The sequence below is a fragment of the Dipodomys merriami genome, unplaced genomic scaffold (assembly GCF_024711535.1).
Source record: "Dipodomys merriami isolate MVZ:Mamm:240054 unplaced genomic scaffold, mDipMer1.0.p SCAF_2938, whole genome shotgun sequence".
Classification (NCBI taxonomy): domain Eukaryota; kingdom Metazoa; phylum Chordata; class Mammalia; order Rodentia; family Heteromyidae; genus Dipodomys; species Dipodomys merriami.
The window spans coordinates 1-26224 of NW_027204424.1; the positions used below are offsets into that span (position 1 = coordinate 1).

At 45.3% G+C, this 26224-nt stretch overlaps 1 protein-coding gene across 1 annotated transcript; it reads right to left on the bottom strand.

Annotated features, from left to right (window-relative positions):
* Positions 1-27: 27 nt before the first annotated feature.
* LOC138839123 (tyrosine-protein phosphatase non-receptor type 21-like) lies at positions 28-20300 on the bottom strand. Its single transcript, XM_070038767.1, has 9 exons — positions 20213-20300; positions 18747-18831; positions 14376-15829; positions 9095-9232; positions 7685-7906; positions 3998-4126; positions 3626-3860; positions 2631-2791; positions 28-1460 (listed from the first exon to the last, which is right to left on the bottom strand). Exons 1-9 carry the CDS (start codon positions 20219-20221, stop codon positions 1332-1334), a joined length of 2562 nt encoding a protein of 853 aa, XP_069894868.1. The 5' UTR covers positions 20222-20300; the 3' UTR covers positions 28-1331.
* Positions 20301-26224: the final 5924 nt, after the last annotated feature.

Consider the following 26224-nt stretch of genomic DNA (forward strand, 5'->3'; position numbering starts at 1 on the left):
ACTGCAATCCTCAGACCTCAGGTCCCTGAGTAGCGAGGATTACAGGCGTGAGCCACCAGTACCTGGCTTCTTCAAAGTTTCTTTGATAATATGAACCTGAATTTGGAAGAGAAAGAAAGGGAGGGGAGGGGAGAGGAATAGAGGTGGAGAGAGAGAGGGAGAGGGAGAGACTACAGATTTTGGTGGAAGGATTCTACGGAAACAATAAGCCACCGAGAGTAACTGGACAGTGAGAGGCGGTGAATTTTCTGGGGTCGACCCTCAGACTCCCAAGCCCCAACTCTCCTAACTGGGCTAAGTCTGAGTAAGGTAATACTGCAGCTTGTGTGAAGACTAAGATGTCCAGCACAGACCATCACAGACCACTTACTCTTCCTTGTCATCCTACATACTCTAATCCTTCTCTTTGAAATGCTTATAAAACAATGTCCATCATTACTGTCTTAAATATAAAGCAATACATATATAAAAACTCAGATTATGGTTGTTTTTCAAAAGTGCTTAAAACCATCCTATGTCATTGTTTTACACTTCATTTTTCCAACCCCCAAAAGGTCAAACTCATTTAGATTTATGAATAATACTGAAAAGAAATAGTGAATCTGATTCTCCTATATTTTAATGTGCCTTCATTCTTGTTTCTTCTGTGTGAATTGACTGGTTTCAGTATTGTAGCAAGTTGAGTTCTTGTTTGGAAAATACAGAAGGTACAAATATATAGAATTTTTAGGATAAAAAATTTTCTGAATATAAAAATGCTTTCCATACTTCAAAATAACACTTTTAGCTTCTCATTAGAGTTCTGGGCTCGGTAAACAGACCATGAAGTACCCAAGGGTTTTTTGTTTTGTTTTTTCTTTTTACATAACAAAAGATAACAAATTTTTAAATACAAAGTTATGTAAGGACCACTCAATCTGTGGATCATCCCCACAGAATGTTCAGTTTCTAGCTGAGAAAACCCCTAAATAGTTTAGTCATAAAACTCCATTATCAAAACCTAGCTTAAGATGGAAATCTATGAGCCATTAGGATTTGCCAGAATAACCCAGCGTAGCTTCAGTAAAACAGAGAATTGTCTAGAAAATACAATCTCCAAAATGTGTGCAAGTACTGCAAATCAGACAGACCAGGGCAGGACAGTCCTGTCCTGTCCAAGTCATGTCCTTGTTTGTCCTCCAGCACAGTTCTGAGGTCCCGAATCCCCTTCTTCAGCCTTGTGCTTTGCATGTTGCCTTCAGTGCGTAGCTATTCATCATGGCCTTTCCGGATGCATCTTCACATGGCTCAAGTGTTGAGGAGCAAGTGTGATGGCTGGGCAGTGTGGGAGCTTAGATGAGCCTGGAGCTTTTCAGGAACTGAATGAGAGCTCTGTACACGAACGTGTACTGGCAGAGGGTCTGCACCAGCATCATCCTCTGCTGTCTCAACATACCCAGCACTCTCGGGATGTCCAGCACCTAGGGAAGAGCAGCGATGGTGAAGGCTAGGGAAGCTGCTGTTCCAGCAGGAGGCTGGCTTGCTGGAGGGAGGCACGGCTCAAGTGGTAGAAGCTCGCTAGAACAGGGCAGTCTCCTCTAACCCACAGTGGCCTACATCTGAGTCATTTTAACTGCAAACAGGACATCTGCCGGGCACTGGTGCCTCACACCTATAATCTTGGCTACTCAGGAGGCTGAGACTTAAGGATTGCAGTTCAAAGCCATCCTGGGCAGGCAAGTCCATTAGATTCTTACCTCCAGTTAACCAGAAGTGGAGCTGTGGCTCAAGTGGTAGAGCACTAGCTTTGAACACAAAATCTTAGGGATAGCCTAGGCCCCAAGCCCCACAATGGACCAAAAAACAAACAAACAAACAAAAACAAACAAAATATATATGACATCCATATGGAATATTCCTCAACATTCTTTGGCTAGCTGGGTCTGGTTATAAGTCATCTCTCGCCGGGCGCTGGTGGCTCACGCCTGTAATCCTAGCTACTCAGGAGGCTGAGATCTGAGGATCGCGGTTCAAAGCCAGCCCGGGCAGGAGAGACCGTGAGACTCCTATCTCCAATAAACCACCAGAAAACCGGAAGTGGCACTGTAGCTCAAGTGGTAGAGTGCTCGCCTTGAGCTGAAGAGCTGAGGGACAGCGCCCAGGCCCAGAGTTCAAGCCCCACGGCCGACAAAAAAAAAAAAAAAAAAAAAAAAAAAAAAAAAAAAAAAAAAAAAAAAAAAAAAAGTCATCTCTCATCAGATAACCAAGACTGAACAAAAACTCACTGTTGCCAACTGTGACCCAGCACTTGGGCTCAGCATTTCCCACAGAGCGCACTGGGCTGCACTCATCATCTTTGAAATGTTGGTTGATATTATGGGAAAAAGTTTTGCATTCAAATTGGAAAAACAACAACAAATGGATAAAACTAAACAGCCTTATTTATACATGACCTCTCAGTCTTCAGTCTGCTAGCTAGAACTGAGAAATCTGCAAAACTTACTCTTGTCAGCAATACATAACATGATGAGGTCACCACAGTCCTGGGCAATGTGATCACAAAGACCTCCTAGTCTCTTCTCCTTTCTAGTCTGATTTCCAGCCCTCCGATCTTCCCACCAAAAAAGGTCAGGCTTAATCTAAGGCGTCACCTCATTGTGTTCCAGACAGGCAATCATGATCTCTGACAAGATGACCACGCCAGTCCTTCCCACTCCGGCACTGCAGTGGACCAACAGTGGAGGGTTGGGGCTCTTTGGTTCACCTGTACTATTTGTGTGGCGTCGAACAGATTGGATCTCTTCAAGGTATGCTGTAAAGAATAACATTTAAAAAAAAAACTGCATGTTCATAGCCATTGTTAAGAATACTGCAGATAGCCAGGCACCAGTGGCTCACACCTGTGATCTTAGCTACTCAGGAGGCCAAGATCTGAGGATCCTGGCTCAAAGCCAGCCTGGACAGGAAAGTCCATGAAATTCTCATCTCCAATTAATCACCAGAAAACTGCAAGTGGAGCTGTGGCTCAAAGTGGTAAAGTGCTAGCCTTGAGCACAAAAGCTCAGGGACAGCGCCCAGACCCTGAGTTCAAGTCTCCAACTGACAAAATAAAAACAAAACAAAACAAAAAAGAACACTGTAGATAATAAAGCTGGGCACCAGGGAACCAGTCCCAACCCCTCCCTGTGACCTACGGGCAGAGCCAGCACCTCAAACAATGAAAGGGAGGACAGACACAGAAAAGCAATGGACACACTACTTGCTAACAAAACTGGCCCTTAAAAACAACTTACTTGAAGTCCCCCTACCACAAAACATTCCTGTTCTTTATTTTAAAACAAGTCCCATCAGGAGGCTGAGATCTGAGGATCAAGCTTTGAAACTAGCCTGGGCAAACAAATTCCCCAAACTCATCTCCAATTAACCAGTAAAAAGCCGGAAGTAGACATGTGGCTCAAATGGTGAAGTACCAGCCTTAAGAGAAAACGTGCAAGTCCCCGAATTCAAGCCCTAGTACTGGCACAAAAAGAACTATAAAAAATAATAATTTTTAAAAACTAAACCAAGTCCCAAGTCCCAAATCCCAACCTAAGGAACAGATTTCAGAAGCCTAAGCCTGAAGCTCTCCTGGAACAGAGACACTTACATAAGAAGCCCTTGAGGTCTTCAGGACAGCCATGCTCAGGCCAGTCTGTGTACTGGAGGTGCCACACTGTCCTCTCCTGTCCGGTGAGGAGGTGCTTCATCTTCAAGCCTGTGGTGGCATAGCAGCCAGAGTCGGTGCGGAATCGGGTGGTGATCTTAAACCTTCCATAGGTGACAGTGTTATGCCTGGAACCAAGTCGTGGCCAATACCTGAAGCTCTTCTCTCTCCCACCCTCCTGTGAAAGATAAGCAGGGTTCAACAGCAGCACAGGATCCAGCCGCAGACCCAGAGAACCTGAAATGCAGTGCCCCAGTCCCACCCTGCCCTTTCCTCTACAGACCAAGGAAATCAAGGAAGAGAATGAGCGCATACCTCTTCCGCCGTCACCATCGCTATAATCGCAACTCCCTGCTCCCATACCATCTGCCAGAAATCCTGACAGGTATTCTGTAATGGACCCTGGGTGGCAATATAATCCCACTCAATTCCACTAACAGAGACCTGAAATCAGAAAAAGGTTATAAATTACTCTGTGCATGAAAAACATCTAGATATATTCATGGCACAACTGAAAAATGGACTGGGTTATTCAGCAGTTAGGACATACCTTATGCTTTTCTTTGAAGACAATGCCCTTTACCCTACATAAATATACATATGTATGTATGTATATACACACATACACTTTGCATATATATGTAGATGAATATATATACTTCATACATATATGTATATTCTTTACATATTTGTAGACATATGTGTGTATGTATATGTGTGTATGTGAATTCATGTAGCAATCTGCTAACCCTGAAATCTCTGTTTTTAATATAAATGAAAATGCTTCCTACTAACTGAATAGAAATATACTGTGCCAGGCACATAGGAAGTACTCAATAAGCAGCTATGATTGCTGTGACATTTCAAAAATACCAACTTCATAGTACCGAGATTTCAAACACAATTTCCACAAGGAGCTAGTGGCTTATGACTGTAATCCTAGATAATCTGCAGGCTGAGATCTGAGGATCAAGGTTCTAAGTCAGCCTGGGCAGACAAATCTGGGACCCTTAACCAGCAAAAAGTGAGAAGTGAATCTATGGCTCAAGTGGTAGAGTGCCATACTTGAATGAAAAAACTAACCAAGAATGCAAGACCCTGAGTTCAAGCCCCAGTACTAGCACAAAAACAAACATAAATAAAACACAATTTCCCGTCACAAAGTATTAAATATGTTGGAAAAAGGGGCTAATAATCAAGCCAAAACCTAAGTTAAATGTCAGATTTCTAGGGGAAAAAAAATTTTCATATTTAAATGTTTTCTCATCTTGATCTTCTGAGTCAAGATTCCTCTCCAGAATAATACTAAGTTTTCCACTTGAGATTTAACACACTTGAACGGTATCTAATGTCACAGAGTCATTGTGGGATTTACAGTCAGGAAAGGAAACCTGGGCTAAATCTTAGCTCCAGGATCCAAGGATTCAAAACATAGAACACCTTGTCCAGGTCTATTCCACACACTCTCCCACCCTCTCCCTGAGCACCTGCTCAGTGAGCATGGGGTGGACACATATGACCTCAAGGGTTGGACAGATGGGCACCCCTCAACTGAGGTCCTGTAACAGTGGGAGATTGAGGGGTCAACCCAATCTGCCCAATTCTGAAGCTCAAACTCTTTCCATGACTCTTCCATTTGCCACTGAAGACTGAAATGAACTATAGAAGCACACCTCCATTCAATTCTTATTTATCCACTCATAAAAGACTAGATCAGATATTCAAAAGAAAGAAAAACAGGCCAGGTATCAGTGGCTCACACCTAGAATCTAGAGACTCCAGAGGCTGAGATCTGAGGATTGACGTTCCAAGCCAGCCCCATCCCGCCCAGCCCAGGGAAGGAAAATCCTAGAGAGATTTTTTTTTGGGGGGGGGGTCGGGGGGGGTGGGCAGCCCTAGGGCTTGAACTTAGGGCCTGGGCACTGTCCCACACACTGAGCCTCTTTTGCTCAAAGCTAGCATTCTATCACTTGAGCCATAGCACCATTTGAAATCGAACCCAAGAGGGCTTTATGCATGCTAGGCAATCACTCTACCACTAGGCCACATTCCCAGCCCCCTAGAGACTTATCTCCACTTAACCACAAAAAGCCAGAAGTGGAGCTGTGGCTCAATTGGTAGAGTGCTAGCCTTGAACAAAAAAGCTCAGGAACAGTGCTCTGGCCTTAAGTTCAAGCCCCAGTACTGGCACTAAAAACAAACAAACAAAACCTCAGAATACTACGTGCATAGATTCCTCAAACCATTAAAGGTACAAATGAGCACATACAGATTGCCAGGTGTTCAGAAAACCCTCAGAGGTAAGACTGGTCTCGTAGCAAGTAAGATTTGCACGCTGAAGAAAATGTGGGAAAGAAGAAAATCAGCTCCTGGCTACAAAAGCATACCCAGAAGACAGAGTACTGGGCTGCATTCAGCCACCAGTTGCAAGTGATCCCTTTCCCGTTTTAATGGGGGCAACGCTGCCCTGGTTAAATGGCCTCACCCTGCTTCCTGGGAAATGGTGCTGCTTCCTAGAGCAAGGTGATACTCAAAAGCAATCAAAAATTATATTAAGTAAAATAAGCCAGACCCAGAGAAGCATAGGTTGCATGGTTTTCCTCATTGCTGGTAGCTAGCATATGTCTATAAATTTACAAGTACACACACTGGACGGTTCAAAGAAAAATACACTGGGACACGATAAATTATACAGGTCTCTAGACAGTCACACCCATTGAGACTAAAGGAAGATATTCTTAGGGGAGGAACACAAAGGTACAATACCTATGTTCATCAGAGCATATAGCTTTTATTGCAGGGTGCCAGTGGCTCACGCCTGTTATCCTACCTACTCAGGAGGCTGAACTCTGGGACCGCAGTTCGAAGCCAGCCTGGGCAAAAAAGTCACTGTGAGAGTCTCATCTCCAATTAACCACTCAAAATCTGGAAGTGGTGCAATGACTCAAAGTGATAGAGTACTAGCCTTGAGCAAAAGAGCTCAGAGACAGCACCCAAGCCCTGAGTTCAAGCCCCACAACCAACACATACACACAAAAAATGTATCAAAACAAACTCCAGGAAATAGAAACAAGAGGTTTTCTTCTTTGTTGCTGTTTCTGTTTTCTTTTCCTTTTGTCTTGTTTGTTCATTTACCTGTCTTTAGGAGGATAAGGTGACACAGAAATAGAGTGACAAAGAGTGAACAAATGCAGCAGTGGTACTCACTGGACACTGTGGAAAATGAACTATACAACTTGTGGTTGGGGACCACAAGGGAAAAACTGGGAGAAGAGTGAGGGAAGGGGTGACATTGTCCAAAAGGAAACGTACTCATTACCTGACTGACTTAACTGAAACTCCTCTGTACATCACCTTTATAATAATCATTCAAAATGCACAAAGAAAAAAGAAGAAAGCACAAACATAAATACAAAACTTGCAAAAATAGATGAAATAAAAACGACAGTGACCATGCCAAGAAAACAGGTGACTCCTTCCTAAATAAAAGCTTTGTGAATGTCATCCAAAAGCCCAAACACCAGGCTGGGGACATCTTGGGTGGCAGAGCACCCACCAAGCATGCCCTGGGGGGTACCCCAAAGCCACCACTACCACCAAAACAAAACAGAAGCAGCCTGACACGTTAGCTACACAGAAGAAAACAAAAACGCATGCAGTTTTGTGGTGAGGGAAAACTAGCAATTTGGCAGCTCCGGTGAGAACTGATGAACCTGAAAGAAGACTGCAGCCTGAGAGAGACAAAGTTCTAAAGCTAGCAAGGAAAGTGCTCCCTGAGTCCTGGTAACAATACTGGAACACAGTGGTTAGCCTCGCCTGGGGAGGACTTAACTTCATCAGCCTCAGTCTGATTCTTTTTTTTTTTCCTAGCTCTGGTATATGAATTCTCCAGCTTATAACATAGTTGTCAACACGGTTCAAAACCAGGGCATTTGTAGAATACAAACACGAATACAATTCTGACCATTCTGATAACCCCAGGCCATTCGGCTCCTCTCTCACCTTAATATGTGAAGCGTTGATGTAGCCGGTGTTGTTTTCCTTAGTGGGGACCAGCTCCACTCTGGCGTCCTCGTAGGGAAGCACGTCCTGGAACCGGTTCCGCTCTGCATTTTCAGGAAGGCGGGCGGTGGAGCACTCCCCATCCACCAGCCGTCTCTTAAGAATCCTCTCATATTCGGTGAACACTGTTCCCTGCTCTAACCGCTGCTCCAGGACTTTGCACTGTGCAAGAGAATGTGTGGAATACAATGAATGCGGTCACATGCTGTGGCACGCCACGGCGTGCTTCACAAAGCTCGTCTTCTGCCTCAAGGCTGCATTACCAAATATTGAAAAGTCTACCCACAGTTAAACTGAAAAAGAAGTTAACAGGGAAAACTGGTGAGAACATATGGAAACAATAATCTATTTCTAGAGTTGAAAACCAGCCCCAAGCAAACTGTTAAAAATCTGTTGTCTCTAACTACCTTTCTCTAAAGTGAATCCCTGCACCACCACCCCCCCCCCCCCCGCCACCCCAACGTGAACATGAATTCTCCTGGCAAACAGTAAACCTCCACAGGAGGATTAGTTCCAATGTCTGGGAACAATGCTCCAACCTGTAAAAAGTGACATGTGAGATACTAAAAAGCAAACACTGATTTTTACCTCCAGATCCAGTTGTTAGAAGATTCCTGTCTGACTTTGAGATAACAAAATCTCATAGAAAATACACCTCCCCCCAAGAGGAAATTTTACAAGGGTTAGTGGACTATATACTCTTGAGATTAAAAAAAAAAAAAAAAAGTTTCAGTGTAATGAAATCAGTCGCGTGTGTGTGTGTGTGTGTGTGTGTGTGTGTGTGTGTGTGTGTGTGTGTGTGTGTGTGTGTGTGTGTGTGTGTGTGTGTGTGTGTGTGTGTGTGTGTGTGTGTGTGTATGTGTGTGTGTGTGTGTGTGTAATTTGTTCTCATCTTTTCTTAATTTTGCCAGTCATGGGGCCTGAACTCTGGGCCTGGGCGTTGTCCCTCAGGTCTTCAGCTCAAGGCTAGTGCTCTACCACTTGAGCCACAGCACCACTTCCAGCTTTTTTCTTTTTGCTTATGTGGTGCTGAGGAATCGAACCCAGGGCCTCATGCATGCAAGGCAAGTGCTCTACCACTGAGCCACCTTCCCAGCCCCATTTGTTCTGATCTTTAAGGCTAGCAAAAATCAACTGCCCCAAGTGACTAAAAGAAGGCAAAGGAGCATATTCAGAACAACACTCACTCAACACTGGAACCTAAAATTATCTATCAAGACATTAGACATCCATTTGCCCAGTACTATTCAATCATTCTAAAAGAATTCACAGAAACCACAACCAAGGCACTCATGTTCCGCCTTCCTGGGCACCGCTGGGAAGGCAGGAAGCCAGGTGTGGCGTACGTACCCTCTCATCATTCGTCGCTCTGGTAGACACTTCCTTCCCTTCATCAGGCAGAGGCAATCGAGACAGGGAGAGTCCGTTGAGGGCAGCCAACTTAAGGGGGCCAATTTTTTTTGCATCCACTCGAGACTTTTTCATTCCCTGGAAATATATATCCGAGCATATATATTTAATATACACACAGAGAGCCCTTTGGAAATCAGACTCAATGGCCACAGCCTGGAAACAAACTGAGTGTCCTCCTTCCCTCCTTTGCACATCTGTTTAGCAAACATTAGGAGGAAGACATTCCTTTCAAGGCCAAAGCTCTGATAAGGCCTCCCTTTTGAAACTCAATTGGTTGCGACTCTGTTGCAATGAGAAGGTGGGGCTCCAGACAGGCAGCATTCCTTCAAATGCTGAAATTCAACTCTCTCTCTCTCTCTCTCTCTCTCTCTCTCTCTCTCTCCTACCCCCTCTCTCTCTCTCCCTCTCTCTCCCTCTCCCTTTTTCTCTCCCCCTTCTCTCTCTCTCTCTCTCTCACACACACACACACACACACACACACACACACACACACACACACACACACACACACACACACACACACACACACACACACACTGCAGTCCCCCAAAACCTTTCAAGTGCCATTGTTTGATTGTTGTAATAATCCTACATTTTTTAAATAAGTCTTAAAAACTATTCTGAAAAAAATTACATGCTTTCCTTTTGAGCACTGCCTTCCCATGTCTACATTCTATGGCAAAATTGTGTGACCCAGGCTGCATCATTATTGTATTGTTTTTATTTTTTTTTATTTTTGGGTCCAGTCGTGGGGCCTGAACTCTGGGCCTGGACACTGTCCCTCAGCTCTTCAGCTCAAGGCTAGCACTCTACCACTTGAGCCACAGCGCCACTTCCGGCTTTTTTCTTTTTGCTTATGTGGTGTTGAGGAAGTGAACCCAGGCCTCAGGCATGCAAGGCAAGCGCTCTACCACTGAGCCACCTTCCCAGCCCCTATTGTATTGTTTTTAGAATGGCCATGTTTTTATTTTTTTTTTTTTTTTTATTTGTTTTTGGGTCCGGTCGTGGGGCCTGAACTCTGGGCCTGGGCGCTGTCCCTCAGCTCTTCAGCTCAAGGCTAGCTCTCTACCACTTGAGCCACAGCGCCACTTCCGGCTTTTTTCTTTTTGCTTATGTGGTGCTGAGGAATCGAACCCAGGGCCTCGAGCATGCAAGGCAAGCGCTCTACCACTGAGCCACCTTCCCAGCCCTGGCCATGTTTTTAAAGCAGGAAAATAACTGGCTGAAATTTCCATCAGGAAGATAAGAGTGTAAGAGAGAACAACAACAGAATTTCTACCTATTGAAAATAGGCATTTCCTGAAGTTATTATTAAACAATGATTTTCCACTCAATAGGAAGTAAGTCTAAGAAAGCTAAGTCTCCTTGGATATTTATTCTATACTTTCTTAGAAGCCACAATAAGTAGGCCCAACTTGAAAGAAATGGTTTGCTCTTTCTGTCTTAAATGAAATCAGGTTTATTCCAGTTCTACCAAACCAGAAAAGGTTACAAAACCCCAATATCAAAATAATATGAAAGGAGTGGCACTGATCACGATGCATTGTCCTTAAGGATAATTTAAAATAATATTAAAAGGAGCCGGGCGCTGGTGGCTCACGCCTGTAATCCTAGCTACTCAGGAGGCTGAGATCTGAGGATCGCGGTTCAAAGCCAGCCCGGGCAGGAGAGACCGTGAGACTCCTATCTCCAATAAACCACCAGAAAACCGGAAGTGGCGCTGTAGCTCAAGTGGTAGAGCGCTCGCCTTGAGCTGAAGAGCTGAGGGACAACGCCCAGGCCCAGAGTTCAAGCCCCACGACCGACAAAAAAAAAAAATAATAATAATAATAATAATAATATTAAAAGGAGAACATAAAGAAAAAGATACTAGGGTGAGAAAAGAAAATGCTGCAAGACTGCTACTGTAATTGAAGAATAAGATTGACACACAACTCAAAAAGTTACCTATAAGTTGGGCATTGATGGCTCACACCTATAATCCGAGCTACTCAGGAGGCTGAAATCTGAGAATCACAGTTCAAAGCCAGCTTGAGCAGGAATGTCTGTGAGACTCTTATCTCCAATTAACCTGGAGAAAACTGGAAGTGGTGCTGTGGCTCAAAGTGGTAGGGTGTTAGTCTTGAGCAAAAATGCTCAGGGTCAGTATCCAGGCCCAGAGTTTAAGCTTTACAACGGACATGCTAAACTAAAGGTCCTGCTTTGTTTAAGATGGTAAGACGTCATGATTCTAATGTGTGCAGGATACAGTGGTGTATTGGTGATGTCTAACAACTGGCTCCATGAGAAAAAGTTGTGCTGGGTTTGTTTTTTTTTCTGTCATGGGGCTTGAACTCAGGACCTGGGTATTGTCCCTAAGTTCTTTTGTTCAAAGCCAGCACTCTACCACTTTAAGCCACAGTTCCATTTCTAGTTTTCTGGTGCTTAATTGGAGACTCTTATGGATTTCTTGCCTGGGGAGGCTTTGAACCACGATCCTTAGATCTAGCCTCCTGAGTAGCTAGGCGCTGGTAGCAAGAGTTCTGATCTGCATTTACTAATTTCCATGATGTAAGATGACTCATGAAATCTTGTGAGATTCCTGAAAAATTAAACAGTCAATGCCTGCTTGCTAATTGGCTACAGTACTTCTCTGACTGAAAATGACTCAAAATGCCCTAAACTGAGATGCTTGGTAAAAGGGCAAACAGGGCTGTAAGGTCAGTTTAAATACCAGTATTCAAAGAAAGCCAAAACTAGCCTTGAATAATCCTAACTTCGCCCTTAGAGTATGAGTACATGGATTTAAATATCTAAATCAGTAGGTTTTTTATGTTTTGTTTTGTTTCAAAGGAGTGAAGGGGGGGGTACTCTTTATGGCACGAGGGGTTGGGGACAAGGAGCTGAAGTAGTCTCACTAAGGTAGCCCAGGCTGGCCTTGAACTAATGATTCTCTGCTTCTCAAGTGCTAGGACTATCACTTTGCCCCACCACATTGGGCCTGTTGATTTCTTAAGGCAAAACTACACTTCATCAACGAGAAAATCTATATGCAGATGTATGAGCACCCAAACCAGTCTGCCTTTGTGGTGACAATCTAGCTACTAGAGGTGGAGACACATGGGCAGAGAATTCTAAAATGTTCCTAGCCTGCAAAGACTTTTTTTCATATTTGAAATACTGAGCCATGTCTTTCACTTTAGTTCACATATAACAGTGACACCAACTGGCCAGCCTGTGCTAGGGGTCAGAAGGTTAGCAGACAGTTGGCCTCTTAACCCTGGAGGAAGTAGGAGGTTGAACAGATGATACAATTCTACACTGTTTAGTTAATGTTGCGCACTGTTCCATGCGGAGGACACGATGTGTCTCTGGAGTCATCACATTTACAAATAAAAACTGAAGCCCGGCGCCAGTGGCTCACACCTGTAATCCTAGCTACTCGGGAGGCTGAGAGCTGAGGTATGTGGTTCAAAACCAGCCTGGGCCTGTTCAGCCTTGACTGTTCAGGTATAAAACAATGTATCAGGATGTTTGAGTGTCTAGAAGCACACTTGAGATGGGAGTGTGCCAGGGAGAAGAGCCCTCCTGGCCAGGACAGCAAATGGAAGTGGCCCTGCCTCTGCTCCAGTGCGGGACATGGAGGTGTGGGCCAGAAGGAGCAGGTGGCTGAGCAATGCAAGATGATGTGGCGTGGATACGCTTTGTGATAGGGTCGCCAATGCTTAGGCAAAGGTTGAGAACTCACATGTTACGAAGTCTCAGTGGCAAAACAGAAGACCAAGGCTCCAACCAACACATTATTATACCTCAGTGTAGATGGTAAACAGGCCATGGAGATAAAGTGGGATTTAAATCTCAGGTCATTCACTTGGGGGGAAGGGGGGCGGGTCTTAGAACAGTGACTATCTTACAATCCACTGGTTTATATCCGTAGATGGGCAGAATAACAGTACGCTGGTTATAAACTGGATAGCAAAGTCAATCAAGCACTAGGCCCATAGTAAACCCTAAGAATGGCAGGCAGAGCTGGGTGCCTATGGCTGGCGCCTGTAATCCTAGCTACTTAGGAGGCTGAGATCTGAGGATTATGATTCAAAGCCAGGCCATTTGGAATATTTATGAGACTCTTATCTCCAATTAACTACCAAAAAGCTAGAAGTGGAGCTGTGGCTCAAGTAATAGAGTACTAGCCTTGAAAGGAAAAAAAAAGAAAAGAAAAGAGCTCAGGGGTAGTGCCCCCCCCCCAAAAAAAATGGCAGCCAGAGATGATGATAATAGTTGTTTCTTTTACATTTTGTTTCAAATAGGTAAGCAGTGTTTCATCTACACTTCGTGACTTCATGGAGTAGTAAAGGGCCCATGCTTCTGCTAAGAACTTGCCTTGAATTCTTAGTTCACTTCATCTTTCATCGAGCTAATGAGACATGGAGGACATGGAGCTCTGGGGGTTTTGTTTTGTCTTGAAAAAAAAAATTCCACAATGACTCCTGGTCCTCAGAGGTCATGGCAAAATTGGGATGTATTCAAACTGTGTCTACAGACGCCGACCTGGCGATAGAGTGAGCTGGGAACCCAGCCTCGGTGACTCCCTCAGACCCCACCTAAGCAGCTCTGGGATGCCGCCTCAGGTCCTGAAATTGTCACCTCTTCTCTCTTAACACTGCATTTCTAAGACATTCTTCCCATTCACTCTGACCCTTCTCTTCCATGGAGCCTTTTCCCATCCAATTATGTTTAGGAAAACCACTAAATGTCTTCTCAGTCTGTATTACTTCCATATATAAACACAAATGAGTTAAAAATAAAAACAAAGTACAGAGCGCTGGTAAGTCTTGCCTGTAGTCCCAGCTACTCAGGAAGCTGAGATCTGAAAATGGATGTTCAAAGGCAGCCTGGGCAAGAAAGATCATGAGACTCTTATCTCCACTTTACTACCAAAAAAGCAAGAGGTAGAGCTGTGGCTCAAGTGGAAAGAGCACCAGCCTTGAGTGAAAAAGTTAAGGGGCAGTGCCCAGGCCCTTAGTTCAAGTCCCAGTAGCAGCCAAAAGAAAAGGAATAGGAGGAGGAGGGGGAGGAGGAGGAGGAGGGGGAAGAGGAAGGGGGAGGAGGGAGAAGAGGAGGTGTGAAAATGTTAAAGAACAAGAAGCTGAGAACCACTGCACATAATGAGAAGAAAAAAACCTAGTGAGACACAGGACAGGAAGGGGGGGTGGTGGGAGGGCTGCGGGAGGCTTACCCCGACTGGGGGAAGTCCTTCCACCACGTGCTTCTTCCCGGAGAGGAGATCTGACACGGGCCTCTTCTTCAGAGAGTCCCGCCTGGCTCGGTATCTCCCGGACGTGGTGAGGTCGGACTCGGACATGGAGGGCGTCAGCCGTCCGTCCCTCCGGGGCCGCTGTCCTTCCGCAACCAGGTGCAGGGGGCTGATGTCCCTGGCCCTCTTCTCCGTCTCTGTGACGTGGGGCTTGGGCTCGAGTATGTGCAGAGGGCCGCTGAGGGCACTGACCGGAGCGCAGGGGTAGCTCGGCTGTGGCTCGGGGCAGTAGGGGGCGGGGGGCCGGGGCTCCAGCCGGGCGGCCAGGGCCTGCGAGCGGCGGTCCTCCTCCTGGTCCTCGTCCTCCTCGCTGCTGTGGATCAGCATGGTGGCCTCCGACAGAGACTTCTTGTGGCTGTAGCTGCCGCCCTCCTGCTGCTGCTGCTGCCCCTCGCTCTCCTCTTGCTTGGCTCTGTCGGCGAAGATGCTGGACTGGGAGCCGGCGGAGAGGGCCCGCGGGACCGCGTCGGCCGCCGAGGCCGACAGGGTCCTCTCCTTGAGCCGCAGGCCTTCCACGCCGTGGGTGAGGCCCGCGATCTCAATGCTGTTCCTCTTGTGCAGCTGCGCGTGGCTGGCGGCCGTGAGCGGCTCGCTGACCTCCTGCAGCGAGTGGGCCACGGGCAGGCTGTCCTCCTGGAAGGTCTGCACCGAGTGGTGGACCCGCCGGGTGATGAGATCCGGATTGCTGCTGCTGATGTACAGGTGGCGGGACAGGTCCGGGGTGCTGTTGGCCGGCCTGGGGTAGGGGTAGGGCGGGGGCGGGCGGTACACCTGCGTCCTCATGATGTTCGGGGCCGGGTAGTCCTGGGCCTGCAGCTGCACGTTGGTCAGCTCGGGCACGCTGACGGCGCCCACCACGGGCCGCCGCTCGGCGGGGTACGGGTAGGGCGACTGGCGGTGGAAGCTGTAGTTGAGGGCGAAGGGGCCGGGCGCCGACTGGGGCGAGGCGAGATGCGCGTGCTCCCGGATCTCGGGCTGGCTGTAGACCAGGGCGTCGGGCCGGCTGTAGGCGTAGGAGCTGCCGATGCTGAGGTTGCGCAGCGAGTGGCTGTGCCGCTCGGCCTGCGCCAGGCCGCGGTTGAGCTGCTTCATCACCGTCTCGTAGTCGGGGGTCGGGCGGTAGGACGGGGGGATCAGGGCGCTGTGCCGGTGGGACGGCACGTAGTCGGGCCTCAGGACGTCGCTGCCCGTGATGCTGGGGTTGGAGGACATGGGCGAGGGCTGCAGGAAGGACTGGGGGGTGTTGAGGGAGTTGGTGCTGTGGGCACTGTACACGCTGCCGTTGCGGATCCTACCGCCGAGCTCCATCTGGGCTCTATCCAAACTCGTCTGCGAGTGGCAGTAGTAGCCATTCTGGTTGGGCACAAAGAGGTTATCTGGGGGAGAAAAGGGAAGTTTGCAAGTGAGTTTTTATTTTATTTTATTTTCTTGCCAGTCCCGGGGTTTGAACTTAGGACCTGGGCGCTGCCCCTGAGTTTCTTTACGCTCAAGGGGCGCGCTCCACCACTTGAGGTACAGAGCCACTTCTGGCTTTTTTTCTGAAGAGTTTATTGGAGATAAAGAGTCTCACAGATTTTCCTGTCTGGACTGGCTTTGAACTGTGATCCTCCTATCTCAGCCCTGAGTAGCTAGGACTATAGGCCTAAGCTACCAGTGCTCAGCTTTATTTATTTTTTAATGCATTAAACTGAACCCATTATCCAGGCAACTATGAGGTAGGTAGGCCCTGATCTTGGGTGACACTTTCTGCCCCACTGGTAAAAATCCTTGCTCAGCCGGGCACTGGTGGCTCAATCCTGGCATCTCGGAGGCTGAGATCTGAGGACTGCAGTTCAAAGCCAGCCTGGGCAGGAAAGTGTGAGACTCTTATCTCCAATTAACCACTAGAAAACTAGAAGTGGTGCTGTGGCTCAAGTGGTAGAGCACTAGCCTTGTGCTGCAGAGCTGAGGGACAGTACCCAGGCCCAGAGTTCAAGCCCCATGACTGACAAAATAAAAAACCTTGCTCAAATGGCATGTCACCAGCCACCCAACCTACCAGGAGCCTGGTATTCCTCATCTACAGAGGGAGGTGGGTCTACTTGCTTTAGGACTGGGCAGCCAAAAACAATCAGGCAAACCTAAGTCCAATGCCAAGAGTACAATTACACGAAACAAAGTTAAAAACAGATGGGAGAGAATAAGGAAAGGGGTAACATTGATCAAGATGCATTGTACTCATAAACTGACATGTTGAATTGAAAACCCTGCCGTACAACTATTTAAAGACAATAAAAATTAAATAAATAAACAAGTAATAAAAACACATGTTTCCTTAGAGACATACAACAGACTGGAATTCTTGAGGCACAGAAATCTTGGTCAAGGCACAGAATCACCAACTGCTTTCTCTGCCCGAATACGGAAGCAGCCAGGCTGATGCTGACCTAGTACCAATACCCTCGGTAAACATTTCCTTAACTGGAATTTTTATTGTTTGCACAGAGTCTTCCAGAATGAAGAAAAGGCTTCCACTATAAAAGGATACTGGCTCAACAGGAGCTGAGTGTCTCCCTACAAGACCCCTCTAGTAGCTGCAGCCCATGAGAGGCATGGAAGGTAAGGAGGAGACTAAGGGTTTCGGCTGCCTGTGCCCAACCACTATGTTTCATAACACTTGGGTCCAGAGTTCACAGAATCTGATTCACCTTACAATAAATGCCAAGCAGGCACCTGCCTGGGGCTACAAGGGGCCCTGTTTCTTCTATGTAGTCTTGTAGCTCAACTGGATCCTTTATAGTAAGCGTGATTACTAATGCTACAGTTAAAACACACACACACACACACACACACACACACACACACACACACACACACACACACACACAAAACAACTCAGTCTTAGCCACTACATACTTGTAATCCTAGCTACTCAAGAGGCTGAGATCTGAGTATCATGGTTCAAAGCCAGCCCATACAGAAAAGTCCCCATGAAACTCTTTTCTCCAATAAATTCAAAAAAGCCAGAAGTGGTGCTGTGGCTCAAGTGGTAGAGTGCTAGTCTTGAGCACAAAGAGGCTCAGGGGACAGCACCCAAACCCTAAGTTCAAACCCCAGGACTGGCAAAAAAAAAAAAAAAAACCAGCTTTGAGGCAGTTGTCATAAAACACACGAAAACTGCCATAATGGTACAACAAGAACTTCTCAGGCGGGGGGGGGAAAAAGCCTGGACATGCTTTGCCAGAAACCAAGAAAGCACTTTTAAAAGTTACTGGAAGCCAAATACAGTGGCACTCGCATTTAATTTCAGCACCTGAGTTTGAAGAAGGGAAAGGCAGGAGGATCATGGGTTCAAGACCATCCTATGGACTACATGGCAAGATGCTGGGGGGACGGGGGCAGTAGGAGAGGGTTAATGAGAGAATGTTAAAAGAAATTAGGAGGGTTTGAAGCTTAACTCCAGGGTAGAGCACCAGCCTCACAAGTGTGAGGCCTTGAGTTCAAAGCCCTAGTACATATATATCTACATACATACATTCATGAATAGGCTCAAAAACCAGCATAAAGGAAACCCAACTGGCTAAACTTGGGGTTTGAGCATCAAAATGTGATATTTTATATCTTCAACATATATACAAGAAAAAACTTGAATGTAATTTTTTTTTCTTTTCTTTGTGCAGGGACTGGGGCTTGAACTCAGGGCTTCATGGCTCACTTCAAGCCTCACTTGGCTTTTTTAATCAAGTCTGATGTTCTACCACTTGAGCCACACCTCCTCTTGTGGCTTTTTTGGTGGTTAATTGGAGATAAGAGTCTCATAGAAGCTGGGCATCAGTGGCTCACCTGTTGCAGGTAATCCTAGCTACTCAGGAGGCTGAGATCTGAGGGTCATGGTTCAAAGCCAGCCTGGGCAGGAAAGTCTGTGAGACTCTTATCTCCAATAAACTGCCAGAAAACCGAAGTGGCGCTGTGGCTCAAGCGGTAGAGTGCTTGCCTTGAGCTGAAGAGCACAGGGACAGCGTCCAAGCCCAGAGTTCAAGCCCCACGACCAGCAAAAATAAATAAATAAATAAAGAGTCTCATAGACTATTCTAATCAGATTGCTTTGAACCACAATCCTCAAATCTTAGCCAATGAACAGCTAAGATTACAGGTATGAGCTACCAGTGCCCTGCTATAATGGCTTTATCTATGAATTTGGGGTGGCTGTAACTACAACAATGATTAGGGGTAGAACATCAGCCTAAAACTACTCAGGCTTCAAGATCTCCAGGTCTCCACCAATGTATTCATTACAGAATGAGTGCACCTTACCTTGGGAAGATGCATATGGCTCCGTGTAATGTCCATTGTAATGCAGCTGGGGTGGAGGGGGCATCACATAGGGCTGGGGTTTCGGCTAAGAAATGAAAAGTTGGACACAGAGTTCAAACAGATTGCCAGGTGAACAAATGCAGCACTAGTACTCATTAGACACTCTGTTGAAAATGAACTCCATAACCTGTGGGTGGGGACGGGAGGGAAAAACTGGGAGAGCAAGGGAAGGAGTTGCATTGTTCAAAAAGAAATGTACTCATTATCTGACTCATAAAACAGTAACCCCTGTGTACATCACCTTTATAGTAACAATTAAATGTTTTTTAAAAAAGCGCCTACCTACTAGAGGTGAAGTAATTCTCTGCTGGATTCTCTCTCCATTAAGAAACATGTAAAGGAGTGAACTATGTTTTGTATGGTAAATAAACATGCAAGATGCAACAGGCCCTACCATATCCACTGCTGTAACGCCAAGCCCAATGCATGGATGCATAGATAACAAGAACATGGTGGCAACACAAGGAAATCCGCATCCAAAAGGTTATGAACAAGAAGGAATAAATACAAATTTCCTTATAAAACCACAAATATAAAGTTATTATGCAGCATAATCAATTTTTGGTTTAGGTGGTGTTTTTGTTTTTGTTTTTGTTTTTGTTTTTTGGTCGGTCGTGGGGCTTGAACTCTGGGCCTGGGCGTTGTCCCTCAGCTCTTCAGCTCAAGGCGAGCGCTCTACCACTTGAGCTACAGCGCCACTTCCAGTTTTCTGGTGGTTTATTGGAGATAGGAGTCTCACGGTCTCTCCTGCCTGGGCTGGCTTTGAACCGCGATCCTCAGATCTCAGCCTCCTGAGTAGCTAGGATTACAGGCGTGAGCCACCAGCGCCCGGCTTGTTTTTGTTTTTTGTTTTTATTGTTGTTGCTGTTTTTCCCGGTCCTAGAGCTTGAACTCTGGGGCCTGGGCACTGTCCCTGAACTCTTTTGCTCAAGGCTAGCACCCTACCACTTGAGTCAGAGCACAACTTCCAGCTTTTTCTGTGATTAATGGGAGATAAAGAGTATTGCAGACTTTCCTGCCCAGGCTGGCTTTCAACTACAATCCTCAGATCTCAGCCTCCTGAGTAGCTAGGATTACAGACATGAGCCACCGGCACCCGGCTAGCCTATTCAATTTCATTGACCAAGTCATCAGGTAATTTAAGCACCTATCATTTCTCATTATTCTTGGCTAACAGTTAAAATCTGTAGTATTTGACTGGTCCTTAGTATTTGAGTATGAATGTAATTTTGAACCTATAAAAAAAATCACCACTTGTCTGGATAAAAATGATCTAATGTCAGATCACTTTCTGTGTTCAAATTCAAAAGTAACACTGCCAAAAAGAAAAAAAAAAAAGCCTATTTTATCAAGGAAAATGACACCACTGTAAGAAAGCAAGCAATCCCATTTCCCTACTTTCTTACCAGAGACATCCTTGAAGATGACCTCCTTCTGATGGGGTTTGTGGCAACAGCCTGAGTTTGCCTATAAAAGACACAAGAGTGACACAGGTGTACACACTTCCTAGCCTCACCAAAATAAATAAGAAAGCTCCTAAGGCAAAAAGACAAAAATCATAAATTAGAAACCAGAAGAGAATTGCTGTCTGCCTGTGGAGCCTCTTCCTTTTCCTAATTTTGCTAGTGCTGGGATTTGGAAACTCAAAACCACCTACTTGTTCAGCTTGCTTGCTTACTAGGCTGGTATTCTACCACTTGAGCCACATCTCTAGCTTAGCTTTTTTCTGTTTCATTAGAGATGGAGTCCCATAGACTTTTCTTCCCTGGGCTGGCTTCAAATTTCTATCACCCAGATCTGAGCCCTCTTCAGTAGCTTGAATTTGAGATTTCAAACTATACATACCGTTTCATCTTTGAATAAATAATTAGATGAAAAAAGAAGCAAGAAACAGAAAAGCCCAAACAATTTATTTTTTTCTCTCCTGTGGTCAGTTTTACTTTAAGTGATCTAGGAACCTAAATACATTGTTCTCTTGGCTTTGTGGATGACTGTGTATCATCAAAGGATTTTTTTTTTTTTTTGCCAGTCCTGGGGCTTGAACTCATGGCCTGGGCACTGTCCCTATGCTTCTTAGGCTCAAGGCTAGCACTCTACCACAAGAGCCATAGCGCCACTTCCAGCTTTCTGTTTTTCTGTACTGAGAAATTGAACCCAGGGCTTCATACATGCTAGGCAAGCATTCTACCACTAAGCCACCTTCCCAGCCCCATGTATTTTTTTTTTATTTTTATTTTTTTGGCACTTGATCCTGGCTGTGAGCTTATGTAATATATAATCACTGATTACAAAATATATGTTAGTATTTTAAGAACTATTTACTACTCTGAACATTACCTTTATAATAACAATTAAAACTAATTTTTAAAACTATTTATTGGATAATCCCTTCTCAAAAAGTGAACATTTAAATAGCAAATTTACCACAGTAACAAGCCTCTTTATTTCAGTTATAGCAGTCTGATATTCAAGTGTTGAATTTAACTTATTTTTCCAAGACTTTTGAGATAAAATAAAACTAACAGGCCAGGTACTTAAGGATTCATGCCTGTACAGTATTTTCACAATAAAGAAAAAAAAGAAAAAAATCACATAGTACATTATAAATACATTAAAAATGATAGAAAAAAAAAAGATTCATGCCTGTAATCCTAGCTATTCATGAGGCTGAGATCTGAGGACTGTGGTTTGAAGACAGCCCAGGAAGAAAAGTCCTTGAGACTCTTAGCTGCAATTAACCTCCAAAAGCCAGCAGAGGACTATGGGCTCAAGTGGTAGAGCACTAGTGTTGAGTAAAAAAGCTCAGGGTTAGCACCCAAGTCCTCATTAAGGACTTAATTTCAAGACTGCAATTGCTTTTTTTTTTGGGGGGGGGGGTTGTATGTTTTTTTACAGTTACATGAGCAAGGTAATGAGTACATTTCCTATTGAGCATTGTTGCCACCTCCTTTGTTTTCCCCTTATCATCCCTCCCATCTCCCCAACTCCCATCTCCCCAACTCCCTCCCCCCCACAGCAGTTGAAGTTGTAAAGTTAGTTTGCAACATAGTGTTTTGTACATCCCATTGTTACAATGAATCAACCTGTATCCTTATTTAAGCATTTTGTTTTTTTCCCTTCCCCTCCCCAAATTAGAGAAGTGTATATACAAGATGCAGGGCACCGCATGGAATACAGTGAAAATAGGGAGGGAGGAACATACAAAGCAACAAAAACATCACATGGTACCTTATAAATACGTTAGAAACAATAGCAATGAACCCTATCTTAGGGTTCATTTCGCTTAACATCATCTTATATCATCATCTGTACATAGCTTTTGGCCTTTTCTGCTTGTCCTACACATGTACTAGTTATTGCAAATAAGGGAAACCATGGGACCTATGTTTCTTTGGGCCTGGCTTACTTTACTTAATATAATTTTTCCAAGTGTTTCCATTTCCTAACAAATGGGGCAGTGTCATTCTTTCTTTTTTTTTTTTTTTTTGGGTCCCGTCATGGGGCCTGAACTCTGGGCCTGGGCGCTGTCCCTCAGCTCTTCAGCTCAAGGCTAGCGCTCTACCACTTGAGCCACAGCGCCACTTCCGGCTTTTTTTTCTTTTTGCTTATGTGGTGCTGAGGAATCGAACCCAGGGCCTCAGGCATGCAAGGCAAGCGCTCTACCACTGAGCCACCTTCCCAGCCCAAGTGTCATTCTTTCTGATGGAGGCAGAGAATTCCATTGTATGTATGTATGTATGTATGTATGTATGTATGTATGTATGTATGTATGTATGTATGTGTATATATATATATATATATATATATATATATATATATATATATCACATTTTCTTGATCCATTCATCTACTGAGGGGCAGTTGGGGTGGTTCCATATCTTAGCATGGTAAATAATGCTGCGATAAACATAGTTGTGCTGGTAGCCTTAGTATGGCCTTGTTTGTGATCGTTTGGGTAATTGCCCAAAAGTGGAATTGCTGGGTCATAGGGGAGCTCTATATGAAGTCTTTTGAGGAACCTCCATATTGCTTTCCTGCTTTTCTTTTTTCTTTTTTTCTTTTTGGGGGGGGGTGGTCAGTCATGGGCTTTTTTGTTTCTTTTTTGGTCAGTCATGGGGCTTCAACTCTAGGCATGGGCACTGTCCCTCTTCAGCCCAAGGCTAGTACTCTACCATTTCAAGCCACAGTGCCACTTCTGATTTTCTGGTGGTTAAGTGGAGATGAGTCTCATGGATTTCCCTGCCTGGGCTGTCTTCGAACTGTGATCCTCAGATCTCAGCCTCCTGAGTAGCTAGGATTACAGCTGTGAGCCACCAGCACCTGGCCACAATTCCTTTTATTAAATGACTTCTTTTAAATATTTTCTTTTCTTGCTGGGCACTGACAGATGGCTTATGCCTGTTATCCTAGCCACTCAGATGGCTGGGACCTGAGGATTAAAGTTGGAAGCCAGCCTGGGCAGGAAGGTTTGTGAGACTCTTATCTCCTATGAATCACCAAAAAGCCAGAAGAGGAGTTGTGGCTCAAGTGGTAGAGCACCATCCTCAAGCAAAATAAAGCTAAGGGGCAGTGCCAGGTTCTGTATTCAAGCCCCAATATGGGTTAAACAAAAAATTTAATCATAATAATTTCTTTCCTTACCATTGGAAAATAGGTTGTTGGTTAAAAAAAAAAAAAAGACATCTTTTTTTTTTTTTTTTTTTTTTTTTTTGCCAGTCATGGGATTTGAATTCAGGGCCTGGGCACTGTCTCTGAGCTTTTTCACTAAAGGCTAGTGTATAGTCTACCTATCACTTGGAGCCACAACTCTACTTCCAGTTTTTTGGTGGTTAATTGGAAAAAGCATCTCACAGACTTTGCTGCCTAGGCTGGCTTTGAACCATGATCCTCAGATCTCAGCCTCCAGAGTAGCTAGGATTACAGGCGTGAGCCACCAGCACCTTGCAAATAGACATCTTTTCTAAAGGACATTCCAAACTTCTAATGTTCATGTTAATGAGACTAACCTGCATGGTGCACCTGGGCCTTTTCTAGAACGTAAGACACTGCATTTTGTCACTTCAAGATTTACATTGCAGTGGCTTCCCTCTGTGGTCAGAGTGAAGCAGAGGTACTCTGAGGTCTTCTCAGCTTTCTGTTTGGTCTCTTGGAAAGTCAGTCTGCACAGACTGAACCGTTTTAAGTACCATAAACTCAAGAACAGAGAAAAAAAGATGACTGCTAGAAAACACTGTCGACAAACTCCAACATGTCCATGGTTGCCCACCCTGGGACAAAAACAAAACTGAAATCCAAACCAATACAGACTGAAATACAAGGACGCAGGGGCCAAGAGCACAGGGCAAAAACTCCCAGCCACATTATCTCTGCTAGCAGCACCCAGCACAGAGGCAATGACTGCCCGCTGCACAAGCCAGTTCTGCTAAACATAAAAGAAACAAGTGCATTGGCCACCTACAGTAGTTTTACCAGTCTAACCTCTTCTTTTTTCCTCAGAACAGTTCTAAGGACAGTTTGCTCTGTGATCAGCCATCATCAACTTAGCACACAAGAGAAGAAGATGATATAACCAAAGTGTACTCTGCAGACTTTTGGGGGTTGTTTCTGTGCTGATGGATGCTATTAAATATGAGACAGTTTAGAGACAGCCTAAAAAAAAAATTCAGCAAGGCTCCAGTGGGTCATGGCTATAATCCTAGATACACAGAAGCCTGGGATCTGACAATCATGGTTCAAAGCCAGCCTAAGCAGGAAAGTCTGTGAGACTCTTTATCTCCAATTAACCAGCAAAAAGCCAAATGTGGAGCTGTGGCTCATGTGGCAGAACACAAGACTTGAACAGAAAAATTAAGGGACCGTACCCGAGCCCTTAGTTCAAGCCCCAGGACCGGCACGCACACGCACACATGCACACACACATACACACACACACAACTCTCTTAAAAGAACTCACTGGCAAGTGAACACTAGAGGAGCTAATAAGTAAACCAGCCGTCCACCCAATACAGCTCATCGAAACTGTGTTAAGGACAGATGTGATTATCTCAAGGAACCCAAACACCAACCCTGAAAGGGAGGTCTGGTTATTATCCTGATTTACAGGTGAGGAAAGTGATACTTAGATTAAGTAAACCAGTCTAGGTCATGTGACAAGCGAGTAGCAGAACCAGCCTTTGAACAGGCAGGTCTGCTGGGTTTCCAGCAGTAGCTTCTGAAAGTTAATTTGTGTGACTCCTCCCAACCCCAACTAACTCTTAAGCTTCATGGAGGTCATAGACAACTCACAGCATCACTGGTGCCCAGAACACTGCCTGACACACAAGAAACCCTCGGGGGTGTGTGCAGAACAAAGGAATGACATCAGGAGTGGACACCGATGTGGCCCTCATTCCAGAGCACTTACAGTTGAGCTCATGTGTCTGAGACTTTGTGAGTTTCCTTTACGCTGTTAACTATTTATCTGTATTTGGTGAAGGGAAAGTTTTGAAGAGTAAAAAAATGTATTAGGGCTGGGCATGTGGCTTAGTGGTAGAGTGCTTGCCTAGCATGCATGAAACCCTGGGTTCAATTCCTCAGTACCATATAAACAGAAAAAGCCTGGAAGCAGTGGTATGGCTCAAGTGGTTGAATGCTAGCCTTGAGCAAAAGAAGTTCAGGAACAGTGTCCAGGCTCTGAGTTCAAGCCCCAGGCCTGACCAAAAAAAAAAAAAAAAAAAAAAAAGTATTAGATAGTGAAAATATCCTGAGAATGACTTTCCTCTTGAGCTTTCCATAAGGGTAACAAAAGCAAGAACTCATCCTCTCTTCCCTCCTTCATTCCCTCTCTCTATTCCAGGGTAGCCTAGCATGTCTAGGCTGCTTCAAGGTGGCTGGTCTGGCTCTGAAGGTCTGGCTCCCATTTGTGGCAGCCAAAGCTTTTCTGGGTGCAGGCAAGGACATAGCCAGAGTTCCCAGCAATCACCCCAGGTAACAGGACAGAACAACCAACTAGCTTCACAGATGGACTTTTCTACAAGGATACTGATGAGCATGTGATCGGGAAGGAAAGCTGCCTCTCTCCAGCTGTACCCCATATTCCGGTCTCCAAGTCTTGTCTGGAAGGGAGGGAAGCGATCCACTCCCACTGCCTGGTCTGTGGCTGCCTTTCCCCTCCAACCTGTTACTACCTTGCTCTTTCCCCAGGGTCCACAGGAAGGAACAAACCATGGGCCAGAAGACTGGAAAAGGAGAGGGCTGCTCCACCTTGTTCCTGGCTTCCTACATTCCCATAAAGTCCGTGGTAGACCCAGAAGAAAAGGGAGCAGCCTTTACTCCCTTCCAGGAAGGGAGGACCTACATCAATCAGTCTCTTGATAAGAGGCCACTGGCTTCAAGGTTCATCAACAGCCCTAACCTACAGGGGGCGCTCACTCACGTTC